Raw genomic sequence first — 21,021 nt, forward strand, 5'->3', positions numbered from 1 at the left:
TAATAAATAGATAAATACTGGTGTACACATCTAAAGAACGTTCATGGAATACATCTTTTCACTGAGTCACAAGCTCGTGCTGAAACACTTTCACACCAGTGCAGTTTTAATTCCTCTGCTTACTCACCGCACTGTGGTTTGTATATCTCTGGTGCACCATCAGCACGCCTTATTCCCTTCTTCTCCTCCTCCTCCTCCAGGATGTCCTTTAAACAGCGTGCCACGACCGCAGACCTTTTCTCCATGGTTTTCAGGCCCTTCTCGTGCACTTTCAGAGAGAGCTGCTCTCTCTGCTTCTGAGATAAAAACACGTCGATGGGGACATGTATACTCTGTTCAATGACGGATGGCCAAAACATTTTTTTTTTTTTAATTTCAGAGGTTCAGGGCTATGTCATATTTTGTGTGCAAAAGAAATTTCTGTGGTTGGTAGAGCTGCTGTAGAGCACTCAAAGGTGCAGTTTGTAATGTTCAAAATGTTTCTAGACCTATGTTCAAATCTGCAATAGTGGAGCTCCATACTAAAGAGAATGTGGTAAAGCCCTGACGTTTGATGGCTTCTGCGACCGTACGACGGCCGTATATACGAACTACATCTGAGTCCCACCACAGGGAAAAATACTGTAAGTGCAAGGCAACGTATCTCAAACACTTAACCACAGGACAATGAAATCTGTACCTTTATTTCCATAAGATAGATGGGTTTTTATCCAGTGCTTATTTTAAAAAAAATGTTTTAAATAACATAGGATTATTTACTGACACATTTAACAAAATATTCACAACAGTTTCATATACAGTGAATTGAAAAAGTATTCATACCCCTTGAACGTTTTCACATTTTTCCACCTTACAGCCACAAACTTAAAAGTTTTTTATTGAGATTTTATGTGATAGACCAACACGGAGTAGCACAGAATTGTGAAGTGAAACGAAAATGATAAATGGTCTTCAAAATTTTAAACAAATAAAAATCTGAAAAATGTGGTGTGTATTAGTATTCAGCCCCCTGTACTCTGATACCTCTAAATACAATCCAGTGCAATCAATTACCTTCAGAAGTCATCTAATTAGTTAATAGAGTCCTACTGTGTGTAATTTACTCTCAGCATAAATACACTTGTTCTGTGAAGGCCTCAGTGGTTTGTTAGAGAACACTGAAGAACAAACAGCATCATGAAGACCAAAGAACTCACCAGACAGGTCAGGGATAAAGTTCTGGAGAAGTTTAAAGCAGGGTTAGGTTATAAAAAAATATCCCAAGCTCTGAACATCTCAAGAAGCACTGTTCAATCCATCATTCAAAAATGGAAAAAGTACGGCACAACTGCAAACCTACCAAGACATGGCCGTCCACCTAAACTGACAGAGCGAGCAAGGAGAGCACTGGTCAGAGAAGCAGCCAAGAGGCCCATGATCACTCTGGAGGAGCTGCAGAAATCCACAGCTCAGGTGGGAGAATCTGTGCACAGGACAACCATAAGTCGTACACTCCACAAATCTGGCCTTTTTGGAAGAGTGGCAAGAAGAAAGCCATTGTTGAAAGACAGGCATAAGAAGCCATGTAGGGGACACAGCAAACATGTGGAAGAAGGCGCTTTGGTCAGATGAGACCAAAGTTGAACTTTTTGGCCTAAATGCAAAGCGCTATGTGTGGCAGAAAACTAACACTGCTCATCACCCTGCACACACCATCCCCACTGAGAAACATGGTGGTGGCAGCAGCATGCTATGGGGATGCTTTTCTTCAGCAGGGACAGGGAAGCTGGTCAGAGTTGATGGGAAGATGGATGGAGCTAAATACAGGGCAATCCTGGAAGAAAACCTGTTGGAGGCTGCAAAAGACTTGAGACTGGGAAGGAGATTCACCTTCCAGCAAGACAATGACCCTAAACATACAGCCAGAGCTACAATGGAATGGTTTAGATCAAAGAATATTCATGTGTTAGAATGGCCCAGTCAAAGTCCAGACCTAAATCCCATTGAGCATCTGTGGCAAGACTTGAAAATTGCTGTTCACAGACGCTCTCCATCCAATCTGGCTGAGCTTGAGCTATTTTGCAAAGAAGAATGGGCGAAAATGTCAGTGTCTAGATGTGCAAAGCTGGTAGAGACATACCACAAAAGACTTGCAGCTGTAATTGCAGCAAAAGGTGGCTCTACAAAGTATTGACGCAGGGGGGCTGAATACTAATGCACACCACATTTTTCAGATTTTTGTTTAAAATTTTGAAGACCATTTATCATTTTTGTTTCACTTCACAATTATGTGCTACTCTGTGTTGGTCTATCACATAAAATCTCAATAAAAAACTTTTAAGTTCGTGGTTGTAAGGTGGAAAAATGTGAAAAAGTTCAAGGGGTATGAATACTTTTTCAAGGCACTGTAAAACGAGTTAAAACAGTTTTATTAGTCTACTTTCTTGTTGGACAGTTGGAACCAGGCAACTGTTTCACAGATCAAGTTTGCAATATCAAGATCACAGCTCGAACCCTCGGAGCTTATACACTGCATTCAGTTAAGGAGGATGTTTTCCAGTACAGGTTTTTTATCCTACTGGTTTTTTCATAGCAGGCAACATATCTTTACACTGTATGCTTTTTTTTTTTTACCTGAACGATTTCTTACTCGGGCGGCACGGTGGTGTAGTGGTTAGCGCTGTCGCCTCACAGCAAGAAGGTCCTGGGTTCGAGCCCCGTGGCCGGCGAGGGCCTTTCTGTGTGGAGTTTGCATGTTCTCCCCGTGTCTGCGTGGGTTTCCTCCGGGTGCTCCGGTTTCCCCCACAGTCCAAAGACATGCAGGTTAGGTTAACTGGTGACTCTAAATTGAGCGTAGGTGTGAATGTGAGTGTGAATGGTTGTCTGTGTCTATGTGTCAGCCCTGTGATGACCTGGCGACTTGTCCAGGGTGTACCCCGCCTTTCACCCGTAGTCAGCTGGGATAGGATCCAGCTCGCCTGCGACCCTGTAGAACAGGATAAAGCGGCTACAGATAATGAGATGAGATGAGATTTCTTACTCTGCTCAGCACACTCATCTAAACAATTATTCTATCCACATTCACTGGATATGAGCAATTGCATGCTCTGATTGGCTCCTCTACTACTAGAATATCAGCTCATATACTGTGATTAAAGAAAAACAAAATGGTGGAGCATGTTGCTGAACCAACCAAGGACAAAATAAAAACTCGACTTGAAAACAAAACCCCCCAAAAATATATTAAAAAAAGCAACAAAATATGGAATGAAAGTATTTGATGGTAAGAACTTATCTTTTTTATTTTTAAAGAAATATACGTTATTTACCAGCTGGGAGGTCCGTAATGAAATACCGTGACCGAGGTCTTGAAAGTACTGAGTGAGGCCCTCTGGGCCGAGGTCAGTATTCAAGGCCGAGGTCACGGTATTTCACCATACGGACCGACCTTAAGCGGGTAAATAATATATATATTTTTCTTTACCAAATTCTAACAGAAAACGAGAGCGCCCGAAAGGGAAAACCGAGCCGAGCCGCCATTTTGAATCCTCATTCACGGCTGTAATGCAAATGGCTTCCTCCTCGGTATACAAGTGCACTTCCATGGCAGGAAAAAAAAACATTTTGCCGCCTATGTAGTCCCCTATTTATACAAATAGGAGCCATTCAGGATTCAGCCATGTTTTTGCTCGGCGTTGGCAACAGTTAGAGGTTTTTAGCTTTCTCCTGAAATGTTTTCTTTTATTTCTTCTTCCTCAGGGGAGTAAAACTCACTTTCGCTGTGAACACTGTCGTTATCGCTATCCATGCTGTAAAATTAATGCGATTCTCCTGAGAAATGCTGGCAAAAATGTATAAGATTTTTGCTAAAAATCTTATAAATAAATTTTATGAAAAAGATAAATGTTGACAAAATTGCCAAAATGTTGACAAAATTGTTGACTATGTTTGTTGTTGTGAACGAGCGAGTTGCCAGAGGTCCGTAACCAGGGTCTGTAACTGGGGTCTGTACCGTAGGATACGGACCCGTTCGCCAGCCAATCAGAGCGCAGGATTTGATGGAAACCGGACCGCGAAAATAATAATAATAACAACAATTATTATTATTATTATTATTATTATTGCATTTTCACAAATTGCTCCTGTCATTTCACCGGTTTGTTTACATTCTAAGTGGAAATGATTTTATCGGACGTTTTGTATAAACTTTTTATTTATCGAATTTGCAAAAAATAAAAATGCTGTTTCTCAAAATCCAGTGAATGTGGATAGAATAAAACAGTTATTCCACTCAATCTCGTCATACATGGATTATAGCGCTATCAGCTCATGTACGACTCGATTTTGTGGAATAATTGTTAAATAGTTCATTTGCAATTATGAGCCTCTTTCCTCATTGGTCGATAATCTAAACCTACTGCGGATCGATATCGATTAGTTCTTATGTGTGATAATATTCCATCGTAACTCTACAGTAGTGATGTAAAGTGAAAGTGCTGGTTCACTGCTGACCCCCAGGCACCCAGCAGAGTCACACCATAATAAATGTGCTGGTGTTGTTTCTGGCGAATGGCATGCAGCGCCAAAGAAAGGAATAAACATGTATCATAACTGCGATGTGTCTCTCGTTATTGGTCTCACTGTCACAAGACAACGCAGTGATTTTATCGAGGTGAAAAACACGACACGACACAATTCGATGGTTCATTCATGGTGCTGTAATATTATTATTCAGGGGGATTCTGTGCTCTTGTAAATATTTTGCTCATAAACTCATCAGGAGCTCCACTTTTAGGCGCTGACTAAATATATATGCTATATATAATGTTCTAACCTTTTTCTTCTCTTCCTTTTTCTGGTTCCACAACTCCGAAAAGTTCTCGGGTATCCAGAAGGGGTTGCTGCTTGAAGAAGCCATATTCATCATATTGCTTCCTTTCTTTATGTCTGAATTTAATTTAAAAAAAAACTGATTGTTAAGGATCTTATTGTGTAAGGATCTTACACATAAATAAACAAACAAACACACACAAAAAACCCAGCAGTTTCGTTCATCCTGATAAACCCATCACCCTGGAGGATGTTCAAACTCTCTGAATAATTTATCAGCCTGATGTTATGTTATTATATACATGAGTTAATTCTAATAGAAATGCATTATTATACAGATAGAGCTGCAGACATGGAGATGAGTTGTGTTTATCTCTTTGCATTATCTGTCTGTCCAGTTTACAGTCTGCTTAAAGTACCTTTAAGTTTCAGCGATAATAACTAGCTGAGTTCTCTGTTTTATGCGCTGATCTCTACATAAAATATCCAAAGAGCTTATTGTCCAATCCGTGCTGTAGAGATGAGTGAAGCCATCTGGCCGCCATATTACCACACCCATCACATGTATTTGGTTTATGTGTTAAACCGTCATATCTGATCAAATTTGCCCCAAGAAAAGTATCTCCTGACTTTTTACCCCCCTTTCATTACCTCCATTTATTTTCTCAACTTTATCCCCATTCCTTACATATCTTTATCACGCTCCGCTTCACTATTATTGTTTTTTCCTTTTCCAGTTCAGTCTCTGATCATTTTTTTTAATGGCTCTTTTACTACTATAATTATTTTTACGGAGATTATTTCAGCTTTTCTCTTCTACAGTGTATCTTTCTCTTTCCTATATTTCTTCTTCCTTTCTCTTTAGGACAGTTGCTGAAACAGGATTATTTTCTCATGTTATTTGCTGTTTTCACTTCATTCTCTGGGCGGCACGGTGGTGTAGTGGTTAGCGCTGTCGCCTCACAGCAAGAAGGTCTGGGTTCGAGCCCCGTGGCCGGCGAGGGCCTTTCTGTGTGGAGTTTGCATGTTCTCCCCGTGTCCACGTGGGTTTCCTCCGGGTGCTCCGGTTTTCCCCACAGTCCAAAGACATGCAGGTTAGGTTAACTGGTGACTCTAAATTGAGCGTAGGTGTGAGTGTGAATGGTTGTCTGTGTCTATGTGTCAGCCCTGTGATGACCTGGCGACTTGTCCAGGGTGTACCCTGCCTTTCGCCCGTAGTTGGCTGGGATACAGTGGGGCAAAAAAGTATTTAGTCACCCACCAATTGTGCAAGTTCTCCCACTTAAAAAGATAAGAGAGGCCTGTAATTTTCATCATAGGTACACTTCAACTATGAGAGACAGAATGGGGGGAAAGAATCCAGGAAATCACATTGTAGGATTTTTAATGAATTAATTGGTAAATTCCTCGGTAAAATAAGTATTTGGTCACCTACAAACAAGCAAGATTTCTGGCTCTCACAGACCTGTAACTTCTTCTTTAAGAGGCTCCTCTGTCCTCCACTCGTTACCTGTATTAATGGCACCTGTTTGAACTTGTTATCAGTATAAAAGACACCTGTCCACAACCTCAAACAGTCACACTCCAAACTCCACTATGGCCAAGACCAAAGAGCTGTCAAAGGACACCAGAAACAAAATTGTAGACCTGCACCAGGCTGGGAAGACTGAATCTGCAATAGGTAAGCAGCTTGGTGTGAAGAAATCAACTGTGGGAGCAATTATTAGAAAATGGAAGACATACAAGACCACTGATAATCTCCCTCGATCTGGGGCTCCATGCAAGATCTCACCCCGTGGGGTCAAAATGATCACAAGAATGGTGAGCAAAAATCCCAGAACCACACGGGGGGACCTAGTGAATGACCTGCAGAGAGCTGGGACCAAAGTAACAAAGGCTACCATCAGTAACACACTACGCCACCAGGGACTCAAATCCTGCAGTGCCAGACGTGTCCCCCTGCTTAAGCCAGTACATGTCCAGGCCCGTCTGAAGTTTGCTAGAGAGCATTTGGATGATCCAGAAGAGGATTGGGAGAATGTCATATGGTCAGATGAAACCAAAATAGAACTTTTTGGTAAAAACTCAACTTGTCGTGTTTGGAGGAGAAAGAATGCTGAGTTGCATCCAAAGAACACCATACCTACTGTGAAGCATGGGGGTGGAAACATCATGCTTTGGGGCTGTTTTTCTGCAAAGGGACCAGGACGACTGATCCGTGTAAAGGAAAGAATGAATGGGGCCATGTATCGTGAGATTTTGAGTGAAAACCTCCTTCCATCAGCAAGGGCATTGAAGATGAAACGTGGCTGGGTCTTTCAGCATGACAATGATCCCAAACACACCGCCCGGGCAACGAAGGAGTGGCTTCGTAAGAAGCATTTCAAGGTCCTGGAGTGGCCTAGCCAGTCTCCAGATCTCAACCCCATAGAAAATCTTTGGAGGGAGTTGAAAGTCCGTGTTGCCCAGCGACAGCCTCAAAACATCACTGCTCTAGAGGAGATCTGCATGGAGGAATGGGCCAAAATACCAGCAACAGTGTGTGAAAACCTTGTGAAGACTTACAGAAAACGTTTGACCTATCATTGCCAACAAAGGGTATATAACAAAGTATTGAGATGAACTTTTGTTATTGAACAAATACTTATTTTCCACCATAATTTGCAAATAAATTCTTTAAAAATCAGACAATGTGATTTTCTGGATTGTTTTTTCTCATTCTGTCTCTCATAGTTGAAGTGTACCTATGATGAAAATTACAGGCCTCTCATCTTTTTAAGTGGGAGAACTTGCACAATTGGTGACTGACTAAATACTTTTTTGCCCCACTGTAGGCTCCAGCTTGCTTGCGACCCTGTAGAACAGGATAAAGACGCTACAGATAATGAGATGAGACTTCATTCTCTCAGTCAGGTCTTAACAGTATTTACTGGCTCCATAATTCACATCCCACATGAATTGATCCTGATAGATTTCAGTAACTTGTAGGTTATTCCTCAGAGCTCACACTAATATCTCCCAGCTCATTTTCTTAAAGACACATTGGCGTTTTTATACTATTGAATTGTGATATTGATCTTATTTTTATTTAATATAGTTATAAATAGATATTGCCTAATGTTATTTAGGTTTTCTTGAAATTTTTGTCAATTTTTTAATGTTTTGGAAATATTAAGTTATATGGAAACGTTTTCTAATAAATGGAGTATTAGAATAATTTTGTTTTGTTATAATCATGCAGTAAATTGTAATTCGTTTAGGATTTGGTTAATTTTATTATTATGAGATGATTAATTATACAGAATTTGTAACTATAGCAACGGATTGGAATCAATCAGTTTCTAAATAGTTAATCTGTAATATTGACATGCAACTCTCTCTTCCATCTGTTATTTACATGATTAGTTTCATTTCACTTTTCATTCTGTGCCATAGAATTTATTTATTTATTTATTTATTTAAATTGCTGATCTGGAACAGTATATGAGGGTTCACAGTCTCCGGGCAACAGGAAATGACGTTACTTTTGTGGACGCTGACCCACATGCTGTCTCCATCTTTGTGAAAACCAGAACTGTTCTGTCATATTGTAAAAGGGCGGCACAGTGGCGTAGTGGTTAGCACTGTCGCCTCACAGCAAGAAGGTTCTGGGTTCGAGCCCAGTGGTCGGCAGGGATCTTTCTGTGTGGAGTTTGCATGTTCTCCCCGTGTCAGTGTGGGTTTCCTCCGGGTGCTCCGGTTTCCCCCACAGTCCAAAGACATGCAGTTAGGTTAACTTGGGGTGGCCTTGGGCTGAAGTGCCCTTGAGCAAGGCACCGAACCCCTAACTGCTCCCTGGGCGCTGGAGCATAGCTGCCCACTGCTCTGGGTGTGTGCGTGTGTGTGTTCACTGCTTCAGATGGGTTGCAGAGGATTCATTTCACTGTGCTTAAGTGTGCATGTGACAAATAAAGGCTTCTTCTTCGAATGTACACTTTGTTTTCTTCTTTGTTATGCATGTATTTTCTATTTGACCATATTATCATAATAATAAAATCTGCAGTTATCTTCCTGAATGTATCCATGATGATAGAATGTATTGAATACTGTACATCAGGGTGCGATTTGTCAAAAAAACAGAACAGGGGATGTTTTTTTTTAATCATGAAACGTCACAAAATTAAGGTAACAATAGGCTAACAGCTCAGTAACATCCGATGATATCAAATGAATAACACTAAATGAAAACGAACACTAAACCAGAGATAGTAAATTCATCTTCCTATCTCTCTGACTAAATACACGAACACTAACACAACAAAGTTCGCATTGCTTGTCGCGTTGCTGTGATGTTTCTCTCCCTCCGGATTAAATGGACAGTGACTCGAAAATCACTAAAATACATGAATACTAAATGAACAGTTTGCTCTGATGGCGCAGTTCACATTGTGCGCAGCTTTCCGATTTAAACTGTTTTTTCTCATCCTTATACTTCCTGTTTCATGGACTGTAACAGATTTGCTTATTTAGTAATTTTAATACAGAATTTACTTTGAAATTATAATCAGACACTCCAACGCCCCCCCTAAAAAAAAAAATCGGCCGTGAAAAAGGCGGCATCCTCCAAAAGGCGCGCTGTTTGCATCCCTGCGTAGAACGCAAAGATATTGTTATTATCTACAATGTATCTATTTGCTGGGGACGTTCGTGAACATCAAAGCTGCCACTTCGGGTCATTTTGAAAGTGAGTGCAATGTAGACCATAGGAAACTGTGTCACAACATGCCTGTCATGTCAACTTTTTTTTTGGTTTGTTTGTTTGTTTTATTGACGGGGTTGTCCCCGAGGATTTTTTTTCAGCAGGGATAAAAACCAGAGGGGGGGATGATCCCCAGCAAATCGCACCCAGCTGTACATTATGATTAAAACACACACGTGTATAAATAACATGTCCAGTTTTGTGTAGCTTCCTGGTCAGAGATATGACCGTGCCGATCCGATGGGTGTGGTAATATGGCGGCCAAAATGCTTCACTCTGATTGGCCAATGAGCTCTCCAGATATTTTACGTAGAGATCAGGGCTAACATGACTAGAGCGAAACTTCCCAGTCAGCGCATGCGCAATGCAATTCCACTCTCCTCTGTGAGAGCTCGGGTTTGACCCAAAGCTCAATTCTACGCAAATAAATTCATTTAGGCGACGACTTTAAAGAGGGAAGCGTTTTAATTCATATCTACAGACTGAATATGTTTCCTTAAAAACCCTCAACGAGTTCTGATAAAGTTTTTTCTCCGTTTTAGACCGAGTTATACAACCCGAGGCTAACAATGTGAGCTAATTCTGCGATAAAACACAAAATATCGTCAACACAAACATCTCAAAACACGTCCAGTCATTAAGTCAAGCATTTGGTAATAATCTCACCAAGAGAAAGGGCTGTAGATAGAGTAAATACGAATAAAACTACTGACCTGTATAAGCTCAGCGCCTGTTTCTGCAGCAGAAAAGTCTCGAATGTTCTACAACTTTATGACGGGCCCAACAAAGTGCCTTATGACGTCATCAATCTATGACATCATCCCTGATTCTGAACAACAGTCTCTTTTTTTTTTTTAAACTGCAACTTCTTCCCATCTAAATTACCTATTAAACTTTCTAATTTCCATAGGCAATGCCTACTTGCCTGGAGAATGTACTTTGTTCATAACTTCTCCCCCCATAAAGTCGTTATCTGGAACAATTCTGACATTACTGTGAGAAACAAAACTTTATTTTACCCTAAATGGTTTGAACATGGTATATGTGATGTTATTTCTTTGTCTGATAATTCTGGCACTTTGTTGACATATGAGCAATTTTTGTCACGTTACTACTTCCCTATATACCCTTTCGTCAATTTAACACAGTAATCAAAGCAATCCCTCAAGGATTAGCTCTTCTTATTAAAAGTCACTTGTCATATCCTTTACCTATTAATACTCCTCCTTCTTCAGAAATTGTATTGAACGGCATTAATATATTTGACAAAAAATGTGACAATAAACATGTGCGTCAGTCTCTTGGAACAGAATTTCTCCTAGAGGGAAATTCTTTTGGAACTCTTTAGTTCATAATATCAACTGGAAGAAGGCTTGGCTGCTACCTCACAAATATTGTATCACTAATAAAATAAATTCATTTTAAGATTCTTCACAAGATTTACCCGACAAATGTAAATATTTCCAAATACACTGACATAAGTTTGAATTGTTCTTTTTGTGATAAAGAAGGTGAAACACTTGTACATTTATTTTTTGACTGTAATATGGTAAAACAATTTCTAACAGACCTTAGTTTCTATCTTTTTGCGCAGCAGGGTCATTATGTTTTCACTCTTAAAGATATTTTCTTCTACTATGAAAACTCAACTGATTTATTGTTTGAATTTTTAGTTAATTTTTATATTTTACAGGCTAAGTTTTTCACTCATAAACAGAAATGGCAAAAGAATCAGCCTCTCTTTAATATTTTTATTCTAGAAATGACCTCTCTTCTCAACTCTCTTAAGTTTGTACGTAATAAGAAAAATACAAGACTTCTGAACGTTCTCTAATATATATTCCTCTTTTTTCCTTTTAGTTGATTAATGTAATTTACTTTATGTCTTTATGTACTTGTTTTAGTCATTTGTTCTTGTTTTACCTTATTGTCACATGTCAATGTCATTGTTGTTGTTTTATTGCAATAAAAAAAAAATCTTTTTTTAAACTTGTTTCTGCTATTTAACGTGAAATATGGTTTCTTACATGTGTTGTTCTGTATAATCCTCTTTCCCATAACACATTTTACACCTTTGTGTCTCACCTGAATGATTCTTTGTATACAGCGCCCTCCACAATTATTGACACCCCTCGTTAAGATGTGTTCTTAGGCTTCTAATAAATTCATTTTTTTAAAATAATATAGGACAACAATGCAAAAAAAGAGAAAAATCCAACCTTAAATTTATTCAATGGGGAAAAAATCCTACATTAAGAAATAATTATTTTACATGAAATCATGTGTGCCACAATTATTGGCACCCCTGATGTTAATACTTTGTACAACCCCCTTTTGCCAACAAGAGAGCACTTAATCTTCTCCTATAACATTTCACAAGATGGGAGAATACAGAGAAAGGGATATTCGACCATTCCTCTTTGCACAATCTCTCTAAATCATCCAGAGTCCTGGGTCCTCTCCTACGCACTCTCCTCTTCAGCTCACCCCACAGGTTTTCAATTGGGTTGAGGTCTGGGGACTGAGATGGCCATGGGAGGAGTTTGATTTTGTGTCTGGTGAACCATTTTTGTGTAGATTTGGCCACATGTTTAGGGTCATTATCTTGCTGAAAGACCCAGTGACGACCCATCTTCAGCTTTCGGGCAGAGGCCACCAGATTTTGATTTAAAATGTCCTGGTATTTCAAAGAGTTCATGATGCCATGCACCCTAACAAGGTTCCCGGGGCCTTTGGAAGAGGAACAGGCCCACAGCATCACCGATCCTCCCCCATACTTCACAGTGGGCATGAGGTGCTTTTCCGCCAGTGGTGGCTGGTAGTCTTTCAAACAGGGGAGGCTGGTCGGTTACGATATTTCCAGATTTTAAAAGAAAAAAGAAAAAAACACATCAATTTTGCCCATACTCTTGCTTCTGATCTGGCTGATTGTTGGCAGGGTCACAAACTGTGAAATAACAGGTTCTTTTGGCCCATTAGCCTACTGTCCAATATACATGATGGTGGTGTTGGGGGGGTATATTTTAACATTTTATATTTTAAAATTGTGGCATGTTGTTTAAAAATTGATCATTATTGAAAGCAGCTCTTTGTCAGGAACCTCAGCAGTAACAGCAGAGTGTTCTGGAATAGGCACAAGCACTGACCTTGGGGAGCCAAACATAGAGCTGGGTGCCACACATTTCATTCAATGACACTTTCCCTATATTTTACTTATTTTGACTGAGAAATGTTTTATTGACAATTTTGATAACCCTTCACTTTTAATCCAGGTCTGTAGTGTGAAATGTTCTCGGCTGTGTTTTTGTTTAAAAATGTTTTCCAAATTGTAGCTGTGTTTAATTCATATCCAGAGAAATATATATTCCAATATAATATACTCAGCATAAACATTTTAAATAGATTCTATATTTTTGGTCCATCCATGACATATTACTAAAGTAGCCTATTTACTGTTGTTGATGTGGGTCACTTGCTGTTAGCCAATTCACTTTCTCGTACCAGGAGAGCTGAAAGGAACGAGTATTATTCCCTACCTTTTTCACCAAGTCAGTTTGAGGCGTTGGTCTACCCTGCTCTTTAATTTTAATTTTTTCCTCGAAAGGAAGACTGGCAAATGGCTTCGCCAAAATTAAATCAGCAATGCTTGGCATCTGTGCACAGCTTTCTTGCTAGCTGACTAGCCCCCTCAAGTTCAAGTTCAGTCACTCAAATAAACGAAATTTCTGGAACTAAGATAGCAAACTTGACAACACTATATTTACACTTTATTTACAATGAAAATATATACAAACTAAAAAAGCTGGTAGAAACCGTATGTAATGAATGAAATCGAAATGTAAGCTGATCTCCTACAATACACCACAGCACTTGCGAATCCGCATGGGACTGAACTGAGATTCACCGCTGCCTGTCTATATTTGAAACGAGCTGTCAATCAAAGAAAATATCCGGCCACTTTCACTAATCACCAGTCTCCTCGCGGAAACTCCCATGTCCCTCCCACTGTGAGGCTGGGAGTCCATGGGCGGGTGTTTTCGCAGTATTTGTCCAATAATCGTCTTGCATTTTGATATTGAAAAGCACATAGCTCCCAAATGCCATTGAAGTGCACTGAGGCTGGGAGTCCGTGGGCGTGCATTTTCGCAGTATTTGTCCAATAATCGTCTTGCATTTTGATATTGAAAAGCGCATAGCTCCCAAATGCCATTGAAGTGCACTGAGGCTGGGCTGCATCGCGCTGTCACGAGGGGGAAAAACTCACGCACACATTAGGCGAACTGGGGAAAGTTATAACGGAATGATTTCGCACTGTAGTTGGGTTGAGCACATATATTTCTATGATTCTGGATCTGAAATAGCAATGTTATAAGGTCGGCTATAATATAAGCCTAGTGCAATTCATCCTACACGATGTTCATCATTTTTAGAGGAGGCTGAGCCTCCCTCGTTGTCTTAGAGCAATCGCCCGTGTTTTCTGCATACTCATCTTTTGTGATGTATTAGAGTGTTTGTTGCCAAAAAGCTCTATCTTGGTCTCATCTGACCAAAGCACACGGTCCCAGTTGAAGTCCCAGTACCGCTTAGCGAACTCCAGACATTTACGTTTATGCTTGTAAGTGAGAAAAGGCTTTTTCCGTGCATGCCTCCCAAACAGCTTGTTGGCATGTAGATAGCACCTGATGGTTGTTATGGAGACTTTGTGACCCCAAGATGCTACTCTTTGATGCAATTCTCTAACAGTGAGCTTTGGAGAACTTTTTACTTCTCTTACCATCCTCCTCACTGTGCGTGGTGGCAAGATTAACTTGCATCCTCGTCCAGGCTTGTTTGCCACTGTTCCAGTTGTTTTAAACTTCTTGATGATTCCTCTGACTGTAGATATGGGCCGGTGTAGGCGAGCAGCTGTTTTCTTGTAGCCATTGCCTGACTTATGAAGGTCGACACACATCTGCCTTACTTGAATGGTGTGTTTTCTTGTCTTTCCCATGTTGAAGAGTGGATAAGAGAAATAGGCCTCTGTGTCACATCATATTTATACCCCAGGGAAACAGGATGTGATGAATTACTAATTATAGGTTCCTAGATACTCTGATCAACTTTATAAACTACAGTAGAAATGACAGAAATGCTTCAATTACATTTATTTTCGAGGAATTGTTATGGGTGCCAATAATTGTGGAACAGGTGATTTTATGAAAAATAATTATTTCTTAGTCAGGGATTTTTTTATTCACTTGAGTTAAGGGTTACATTTTTTCTACAATTTTCAGTGTGAGATTATGCTTCTGCAATAAAAATTGAATTTATTTTATGGCTTTTAACACATCTTAACCAGGGGTGCCAATAATTGTGGAGGGCGCTGTGTGTGTGTATCAGATTGTGCAGTTCCAGATACTTCCACTAGATGGAGGCATGCAGTAATATGACCCTGGACCAAAAAAACAAACTACAGTATAGTGAAAGGAACACCAAGAGAGATGGATCCAGGTTTGGACACACTTTCTAATCCAGTGGATTTTCTTTCTTTTTTAATCAAAAGTCAGTTCATGTCTTAAAGTAATGATGGATGTCGTTTCTCTTTACTTAGTTGAGCAGTTCTTCTCATAACTTGTTTTAATACAGTTGTTGAATAGGGCTATTTTATTATTTGTATTTTTATTATTTACTGTTTGATCTCAAACACATTAAGAATTTAAGAAACTCGTCCACTAATGATCTTTTGATGAGACACGGCTGTTAATTGAAAAACATTCCAGGTGACTCCCTCATGAAGCTGGTTAAGATAATGATAATACTGTACAAAGCATCATCAAGGGAAACGCTGGATACACTGAAGAATCTAAAATATGAAATATACACTCAGCGGCCACTTTAATAGGAACTTGTTGTTGATTCTAAGATCCCTGTTCTTGGCTGCAGGAGTGGAACCCAATGTGTTCTTCTGTTCTGCTGTTGCATGCTGAGATGCTTTTCTGCTCACCACGGTTGTAAAGAGTGATTATATGAGTTACTATATCCTTCCTGGCAAAAAAGCTCGAACCAATCTGTCCATTTCCCTCTGACCCTCTCTTATCAACAAGGCGTTTGTTTACTTTCCACCCACAGAACTGTCGCTCACTCACTCAGTGGTTGTTTTTTGTTTTCTGCACCATTCTGTGTAAACTCTAGAGACTGTTGTGTGTGAAAACCCCAGGAGATCAGCAGCTTCTGAAATACTCAAACCAGTCCATCTGGATCAAACCAACACCCATACCACAGTGAGAGAAAGTCACACTGTGAGATCACAATGTTTCCCGTTCTGATGTTTGAACATTGTGAACATTAACTGAAGCTCTTGATTTGTATCTGTGGGATTTTATTTGATGCATCGTGCTGCTGTTGAGGGATCGGCTGATTAGAGAACCGCATCAAACTGCAGGTGGCTGTAGGGGTGTACCTAATAAAGTGGCTGGTGAGTGTATGTTGCATATGTTATTTCATAGTTTTTTATGTCTTCAGTGTTGTTCTACAACGTAGAAAATAGTCAAAATACAGAAACACATTTAGAATGGTACTGTATGTTTGATTGATTGATTATTATAAACATGAATTACACCACAAAATGAGAAGAAGAAGAAGAAGAAGAAGAGAATGTGATATTAATACACGTTTTATAAAGGTCACAGCAGAGGTGTTTATAGTTATGAGAAGATAAAATAGACAAGAAAACAGCAGAGCTCACTGATTCTCTCTCTCTGTCTCGTCAGGGGAAAAGTTGCTTTTAAATTCACTTGCTGACATTTTTATTTGTCTTTCTTTATAATTCTTGGCATTTCCCCTTATTATTTCCTCCCAAAACATATGTTTAACTCTGAACATGTTTTGCTATCTGAATAAACACCACAGAGCATTTTGAGAAGTTTGGTATAGAGACTGATTTCTTCCAAACACTGGATCTTTCAGTACATCTGAATTAATAATCTCAGTGGGTTCTGGATATTTTTTGCCACTGTATGTATAATTTTGGCCCTGTGTTGATTTCAGATCAAAAACCCAAAATAAATTAAAACTTGTTCACCAAATTCTTGTGTTTTTTTTCTATTAAAGATGCATGTTGTATAATCATTCTACAACACAAAATAAACAGTTCAAAGAAATCACTGAACCATGAATGACTGGAATCATTCAAATCATCAGATCACTGAAAACCCGAGATTTACAAGATTGGAAAAAAAAAATTAAGAGACCACTTTTAATGGTGACGACCTGCAATGTAAGGCTTGTTCATGTGCATAAACTGCATATAATAAACAAGAATTTAAAATCATGTTTTGTTATGTACTTTTCAGTTTCCCAAACACTTTTTTCCCCAAAGATTGAAATGTTGCAGAAAAAAATGTTTGTCGGTAAAGAAATGAAAATATTTAAATAATATTGTCTGGCTTTTTTTCGTGGTCTATCAGATATATTCCATTCAGCGAGCATGATACTGAACGAGTCGAAGATGAGTAGCTGAATGGAATATATCTGATAGACCACGAAAAAAAGCCAGACATTATTATTATTATTATTATTATTATTATTGTTATTATTATACATACACATTCCTTTTGGGTGTTCAACGCGTCTTTCTCTTTCATAATTCTTTCAAAAGCTTCCATATTTAACAAAGCAAGCCTGGCAGCCATGTTTGTTTACAAATTGTCACAGTCGCTCACTAGCGTGGAAGTTTTACGTCTCTGACGTGTGACGTCATGTTGTCTTGACAATCACGCAATATCATAAACCAATTCAACCTTATTCTTCATTGGGTAGAGTGACGTAATGCACGTAGGATAAGTGATATGCTAACAATATTGCATGCTCTCGAACCAAATGAATGAAACCCACTAGAAGGGAATAGAACACATTTTTATTCCATTGAAAAAGTGTTCTGTATGGATAACATTTAAATACAAGTGTTGCCAGGCAAAACAAACCTCGCCCGTTAGCAGTTATGATGAATATGAAGGAAGATATCGCGAAAAAACAATTTTGACCTTTTTGACCTTGAGTTTGACCTTGTGTGTGAACATACTTGGCTAATAAGCATGGTTCTGATTCTGATTCTCTGCTGCTCTCAGCCATTCAGAACACACTGTACTGCTTACTGCTCTCAGCCAATCAGAACACACCGTACTGCTTACTGCTCTCAGCCAATCAGAACACACTGTACTGCTTACTGCTCTCAGCTAATCAGAACACACCGTACTGTCCGATTGTTACACTCTTACATTCTTATAGCACGATGACACAGTAGCCACAAAAACCTTGACCGGACGACCCTCAAAATGTTGGAGGTTCTATTTGAGACCAATACCCATCTATCTTGAAAATTTCATGAAGATTGGTCCAGCCATTTTCCCGTAATATCATTTACAATAAAACAAAGAAACCCCACTGAAAACAATACCTTGCCCCCTGGTGGACTCCACCCCAGGGCGAGGTAAATATTGGCTGACGTTGAGTGGTCTATCAGATATATTCCATTTAGTGAGCATGATACTGAACGAGTCGAAGACGAGTAGCTGAAAGGAATATGTCTGATAGACCATGAAAAAAAGCCAGACATTATTATTATTATTATTATTATTATTATTATTATTATAATACATACACACTCTCTTCATATTAGCATTCTCGAAGGCCAACGCTAGCTTACCTGCGACTCGGTGCTGTTAGCGCAGCAGTCCAGTTACCTTCCAGCTGGTGTAGCAGTAGTGTTAGCGAAGGCTTGTGCTAGCGCAGTCGAACTGAATATTATTAATAATTTCTCTGTGTAATTTACTTGGTTACTTTTAAAATCAATATCGATAATAACACACAACAGAGCGACCTGGCAGCCAAAATTCTCTCAAAATCTTCTGTATTTAACGAAACAAACCTGGTGGCCATGTTTATTTACAAATTATCTCAGTCACTCGCTAGTGTAGAAGTTTTACATTTCCGGCGTGTCTCTTTTCCAGTTTTTTTTATGTCCGTTGGTATGTTTTTCTCTTGTAAATATGCGTGAAGAATATCTAATGAAGTTTTGGGAGCCTTTCGGGTGTTCCGCACGTCTTTGGTTTCAGTTTTTAGTTTATTTATTTAGTGTTTAATTATAACATAGTTAATCCTAGCAGTAGCACTGGATTAGCCTCGTCTTCTCTCTCTCCCGGCAGACAACGAAATGATTGTGCGCATGCGCAGCAGAAAAGTTTTGTCATTGGATCTTCGCATGAGCTCTGATGTGTGATGTTGTGTTGTCTTGACAACGTGCAATATTATAACAATATTGAACGCTCATTCTCCATTGGGGAGAGCGGCGTAATACACAGAGGATAAGCGATAAGATAATATTGTGTGCCATCAATAAATCCACTAGAAGGGAATAGAACACATGTTTTTATTCCATGGAAAGTGTCTTGTATGTATAATAATGACTGATATTTCACTCCGATGACTAGATATGTGTTGTTAAAATGGCAAACCAGTTCAAATTAAAATTCTTTTGATTAACTTGTGGATTTTTTGTGGATGTGTTTATATAATAACACATCCAGTTCATACAGCTTAAAACTTTCAAATCTGACCCCTCTCCTGTCACTTTAGGTGTGCCCCAGGGTTCTGTCCTGGGGCCCCTTCTCTTTATCACCTACCTCCTTCCTCTTGGCCACATTTTCTGCATATTCAACATTCATTTTCACTGCTTTGCAGATGACACTCAGCTCTACTTATCCTGCAAACCGGACTCCTGTCTCCCTCCTTCCTCCCTCACCTCCTGCATATCTGAAATAAAATCCTGGTTCACCTCAAACTTCCTAAAATTAAACAGCAATAAAACTGAACTCCTCCTCATCGGCACCGAATCCATACTGTCTAAAGCTGACACCATTTCCCTCACCATTGACAATGTCTTAGTTTCCCCCTCTCCTCAGGTTAAGAGCCTGGGTGTCATCCTCGATAGCACACTATCTTTCCAATCCCATATCAATAACATTACCCACTCTGCATACTTCCATTTACGTAACATTAATCGACTCCACCTCTCTCTTACCCCCCATACTGCCTCCATCCTTGTTCACAGCCTTGCAACCTCCCGGATTAACTACTACAACTCTCTTCTTTTCGGCCTCCCTCAAAAGTCCCTCCATAAACTCCAACTGGTCCAGAACTCTGCTGCCCGTATCATCACTAAAACCCCCTATCACCACATCACCCCCATCATCCAGCAACTCCATTGGCTTCCGGTCAAGCAACGTCTATAATTCAAACTCCTCCTGTATACCTTCAAGGCCATCCACAACCTCACCCTTCTGTATTTGTCTGACCTTCTTCACATTGTCACTCCAGCCCATTCCCTTCATTCCTCCTCTTCCATCCACCTCACTGTCCCCTCTGCCCGCCTCAGCACCATGGGGAGCAGAGCTTTCAGACACTCTGCTCCCCACCTCTGGAACTCTCTGCCTCCTCACATCCGCAACTCTGACTCTCTCTCCATCTTCAAGTCTAAACTCAAAACTCACCTGTTTAAGATTGCTCACTCACTTTAACTTCTATTACACTCTCCATTGTTTCTTTATAAATAAAATTTATTATTATTATTATTATTATTAATAATAATAATAATAAAGAATATTACATGGTTAAGAAAAGATATGAAGTTTATCTTCTCGTGTTGACAAATATTTCACTTGTTCGTGGCACTCACTTGTGAAATATATTTACCACTCGAAGATAAACTTCATACACGGAGTGCAGAATTATTAGGCAAGTTGTATTTTTGAGGATTAGTTTTATTATTGAACAACAACTATGTTCTCAATCAAACAAAAAGACTCATAAATATCAAAGCTGAATATGTATGGAAGTTAGAGTGGGGTGTTTTTAGTTTTGGCCATTTTAGGAGAATATGTATGTGTTCAGGTAACTTTCACTGTGCAGAATTATTAGGCAACTTAATAAAAACCAAATATGTAGCCATTTCACTTATTTATTTTCACCAGGTACACTGATATGACAACTCCAGATTTGCAAATAAACATATCTGACATTCAAACACAAAACAAAAACAAAATCAGTGACCAATATAGCCACCCTTCTTCATGAGGACACTCAAAAGCCTTCCATCCATAGATTCTGTCAATTTCTTTATCTGTTCACGACCAACATTGTGTGCAGCAGCAACCACGGCCTCCCAGACGCTGTTCAGAGAGGTGTACTGTTTTCCCTCTTTGTAGACCTCACGTTTTATAATGGACCACAGGTTCTCTATGGGGTTTAGGTCAGGTGAACAAGGGGGCCATGTCATTATTTTTTTCACCTTTCAGACCTTTACTGGCTAGCCACGCAGTGGAGTATTTGGACGCATGAGATGGAGCGTTATCCTGCATGAAAATCATGTTCTTCTTGAAAGATGCTGACTTTTTCCTATACCACTGCTTGAAGGTTTCTTCCAGGAACTGGCAGTAGGT

At 39.5% G+C, this 21,021-nt stretch overlaps 1 protein-coding gene across 1 annotated transcript in view; it reads right to left on the bottom strand.

Moving 5' to 3' along the window:
* The window catches only part of LOC132895969 (cilia- and flagella-associated protein 100-like), a 58,532-nt gene extending 38,744 nt beyond the window's left edge, over positions 1-19,788 (bottom strand). The window contains exons 1-3 of the mRNA XM_060936700.1: positions 19,605-19,788; positions 4,814-4,926; positions 128-296 (exon numbers count right to left, since the gene is read on the bottom strand). Coding sequence (XP_060792683.1) covers positions 128-296; positions 4,814-4,926; positions 19,605-19,788 — 466 coding nt within the window. The remainder of the gene's footprint in view (positions 1-127; positions 297-4,813; positions 4,927-19,604) is intronic.
* Between the last annotated feature and the right edge of the window lie 1,233 nt (positions 19,789-21,021).

Source organism: Neoarius graeffei, chromosome 13 (genome assembly GCF_027579695.1).
Source record: "Neoarius graeffei isolate fNeoGra1 chromosome 13, fNeoGra1.pri, whole genome shotgun sequence".
Taxonomy (NCBI): domain Eukaryota; kingdom Metazoa; phylum Chordata; class Actinopteri; order Siluriformes; family Ariidae; genus Neoarius; species Neoarius graeffei.